The following is a 3,872-nucleotide window of genomic DNA, read 5'->3' as shown; positions in this document are numbered from 1 at the left end:
TAATTCGGATTATCATCTTGTGGTTGTTTCTTTAATTCTAGTTTTAACTTGTGAATTGTTGTAGCTACCAATTCACCCTACTATCTATGCTATGTTTAGGAAAGTCATGTTTAGATTAGAGTAGAATTAGAGAGAGCTTGTTTCTGAACCCGTGGCTCGGGGGACGATTTCGCGGTTAGGATAGGAATATACCTAACAGTCTTGCTTAATTGAATACCATATTATATTCTTTCATGATATACTTAATACCATAGGAATATATGATTGATATAGTGTGGGTAGACGAGTAGTATTGTGGGAACATGCTATTCATATAAACGATCCGGTTAATTAGCAACCATAGATAATCTGTATTAACGAATGTGATTATTGAACTTAATAGGATTGATAAACCAACCACAACCCTGGAATTTTCACCACCTCTAAATTAAAATCTCATCATACACATTTGCATTCTTGATAAATTAGTTGTTACTTGTTTAATTTCCGCAATAGTAGCTTAATAGAAAAACATCACTCTTAAATATCTTGGACAATTAATTGATTTTTTTGCTTAGTTGACAATTGGTATAAGTCTCTGTGGGTTCGACATCCGACTTTCAAGTCACTTTATTACTTAACGGCCACGCATACTTGCGTGTACTTGGGGAACCAATAAGTTTTTGGCGCCGTTGCCGGGGACTTAGTTATTGATTGTTTATCTAAGTTAAGATTTTATTCGTTATTTGTTCAATTTTTAATCTTTAGTTTGCTTAATTTATGATAACGCATGATCTTCTCTTGAGTGCGGAGGAGTGGAAGCACAAACAATATCCTTCCTCTTGATCCTGAGATCGAACGAACACTTCATTGAGTGAGGAGGGAATTTGAAGCTAGAACTATAATTGAAAGAGAGTTGGACATCGTAGTTCAACCACAGCCAATAGAGATGGCAGGTAATGAAGGGCGTCCGGTGATAGAAGCTGCAAGGCCCAATCTTGCTAATATGACTCAGGAAATTGTGAAGCTGAGATCATGGGTCACTTTGAACTCAAACAGTACATGGTACAACTACTGATTCAATCCATAGGGCAATATGTGGGTCTATCTCATGAAGACCCGCAGAGGCACATTCAGAACTTCCTGGAAATTACATACACTTGCAATTATCCGAACGTTTCCAAGGACTATGTCAGGCTGACACTGTTTCCCTTTTCACTGCTAGAGGACTCTAAGGAATGGTTGCAAAAGGACCCCGCGAACTCAAACCACAAATTGGGATGATCTAGTAAGGAAATTCTTAATCAAGATTTTCCCACTAAGAAGACAAAGTCGCTGAGGAGCTAGATTCTTGGGTTTCAACAACGAGATGGCGAGACTCTTCGTCAAGCTTGGGAAAGATACAAAAAGCTACTCAGAGACTGCCCACATCATTGTCAGACTGATGAGGTGATAGGTCACTCTTTCGTTGATGGGTTGGACGAGGCATCAAAGATGAATCTAGACTCAGCATGTGAGGGTAGTTGCATGGCAAGACCGTATAGTGAGATCCAGATCCTACTAAACTATTTCACTGCTAATGATAATAATTGGAAAGTATATAGGGAACCACGATGAGCAATTAAACAAAAGACAGCAGGTGTGATCGAGCTTGATGATTTCTAAGCCATGCGGGCATATATAGCAAGATTAGCAAATCAGATGAATAATATGACAATGCACCAAGCACAACAGATGCAGCATGTGCAACAGATGTCTACTTGCTACGAGTTATGTGGTGAAGGTCACACAAGTGACATATGCCTCGTGAATCCTGAATCCATTTAGTACGTGGGGCAACAAGCTAGAGGGCCAATGACTCAAAATGCTCAATATGGTAACACATACAATCCGAACTGGAGGAATCATCCTAACTTCTCTTGGGGTGGAAATTAGAACATCAGGCCTCAAACGAATTATAATCATCCACCTTAATCTCCACAGCAACCAGAAGAGAGTTTGACTGATATGATGAAAAAGCTCTTGCTAGACAATCAAAAAAGTTATGGCTGAGAATCAACAATTGTGCACAGAGTTCAGAAATTTAGAGAGGAAGGTTGGGCAAATGGCTAACAATCAGAATATTAGACCTGATGGAGCTCTCCCAAGTGATACAGAGAAAAATCCTCAAGTCAATGCAGTGATGTCGAGAAATGGGAGAGTGTTAGTAGAAGTGCCTAAGAAGAAAAAGGAGCAGTCTGGGCTCGAAGAAGAAAGAGTGCCAAAACCTGTAGAGGTAGATGAGAGAAACAAAACAGAGTCTGAGCAAATATCAGAGAGGGTGCTACCTCCTTTTCCTCAAAGACTGAGAAAGAAGAATGATGACCACATGTTTCACAAATTTTTAGATATGCTGAAGCAGATACACTTGAACATCCCTTTGTTGGACATGGTCCGTGAGGTCCCAAAATATGAAAAATATATTAAGGATATAGTGGAAAATAAGAGAAGGTTAACTGAATTTGAGACCGGCGCACTTACTGAGGAGTGCACTTCCAGGATTCAACATAAGCTTCCAGAAAAGATTAAGGATCCGGGTAGTTTTACTATCCCCATGAGGATTCGTGAAATTGATGTGGGTAGAGCCTTGTGTGATTTGGGTTCAAGTATCAATCTGATGCCGTTGTCAGTGTTGAAACAATTGGGATTAGGAGCTCCGAGACCCACCACGGTACTGCTACAGTTAGCTGACAGATCTTATGTCTATCCTGAGGGGGTAATTGAGGACTTCTTGCTATAGATTGGGAATTTTATTTTCCCTGCAGATTTTATCATCCTGGACTACGAGGCTGATGAGTTAGTTCCTATCATCTTGGGACGATCTCTTTTGGCCACTGGAGATGCCATTATTAAAGTCCGAGAAGGTAAGATGACCCTTGGGGTGGACAATGAAGAAGCGGTCTTCAATGTATATCGAGCCATTCAGTTGCCTCGTCATTACGAGGACCTGGCCATGATTTCTGTGGTGAAGATAAATGAACTAGCCGTTGAGCCAATTACATTTAAAGAAGATGCACTAGAAAAGGCATTGATATTGTTCAATCACTTGGAACTGGAAGAAGAGGTTGAGGAGATGTTGCAAATTTTGGATGCATCTTGTGAATACATAAGAGAAAGATCTCAGTTTGAGCCTCTGGATAGGCCAATCGACCTGCCCCCTAGACCCTCAGTTGAGGAGGCTCCAAAACTGGAACTTTAACCCTTACTATCTCATATTCATTATGCTTATTTGGGTAGTTCTAACACTTTACCTGTGATTGTTTCTTCTCATTTGTCTAAATTGCAGGAAGAAAAGCTCTTAAGGGTGCTGAGGGAGCACAAGCATGCCATTGGTTGGACAATGTCTGACATAAAGGGTATTAGGCCTGCATTCTATATGCACAAAATACGCATGGAGTAGGGACACAAACCTAGCGTGGAACATCAACGCCGCCTAAATCCAATCATGAAATAGGTGGTAAGAAAAGAAGTGATTAAGTGGCTCGACATAGGTATAGTATTTTCCATCTCCTATAGCAAGTGGGTAAGCCCTGTTCAATGTGTACCTAAAAAGGGGGGTATGACTGTTGTAGTGAATGAACAAAATGAATTAATTCCAACTAGGACTGTGACTGGTTGGAGAATATGGATAGATTATAGGAAGTTGAATAATGCTACACGAAAAGATCACTTCCCCCCCCCCCTTCATTGATCAAATGCTTGACAAGTTAGCCAGATAGGAATACTATTATTTCCTTGATGGCTATTCGGGGTATAATCAGATTGCTATTGCCCTGGAAAATCAAGAAAAGACCACTTTTACATGCCCTTATGGCACTTATGCATTTAAGAAAATGCCATTCGGGTTGTGTAAT

At 40.3% G+C, this 3,872-nt stretch overlaps 1 protein-coding gene across 1 annotated transcript; it reads left to right on the top strand.

The window, feature by feature from the left end:
- Positions 1 to 2,023: 2,023 nt before the first annotated feature.
- On the top strand, positions 2,024 to 3,418 carry LOC138894682 (uncharacterized). The gene is made up of 3 exons (XM_070179401.1): positions 2,024 to 2,624; positions 2,784 to 3,187; positions 3,305 to 3,418. Exons 1-3 carry the CDS (start codon positions 2,024 to 2,026, stop codon positions 3,416 to 3,418), a joined length of 1,119 nt encoding a protein of 372 aa, XP_070035502.1.
- The last annotated feature ends 454 nt before the right edge of the window (positions 3,419 to 3,872 follow it).

This window comes from Nicotiana tomentosiformis, chromosome 6 (assembly GCF_000390325.3).
Source record: "Nicotiana tomentosiformis chromosome 6, ASM39032v3, whole genome shotgun sequence".
NCBI lineage: Eukaryota > Viridiplantae > Streptophyta > Magnoliopsida > Solanales > Solanaceae > Nicotiana > Nicotiana tomentosiformis.
Note: the sequence above shows the minus strand (reverse complement) of the source record. Positions and strands in the feature narration are given on the sequence as shown.

Bases quoted from the DNA above. Each gene is read 5' to 3' on its own strand.
- LOC138894682 (XM_070179401.1), top strand. From the start codon at position 2,024: ATGGCTGAGAATCAACAATTGTGCACAGAGTTCAGAAATTTAGAGAGG. The intron at 2,625-2,783 runs GTATCAATCTGA...TTTTCCCTGCAG, and splicing joins CTTGTGTGATTTGGGTTCAA to ATTTTATCATCCTGGACTAC. The intron at 3,188-3,304 runs GTTGAGGAGGCT...TCTAAATTGCAG, and splicing joins ACCTGCCCCCTAGACCCTCA to GAAGAAAAGCTCTTAAGGGT.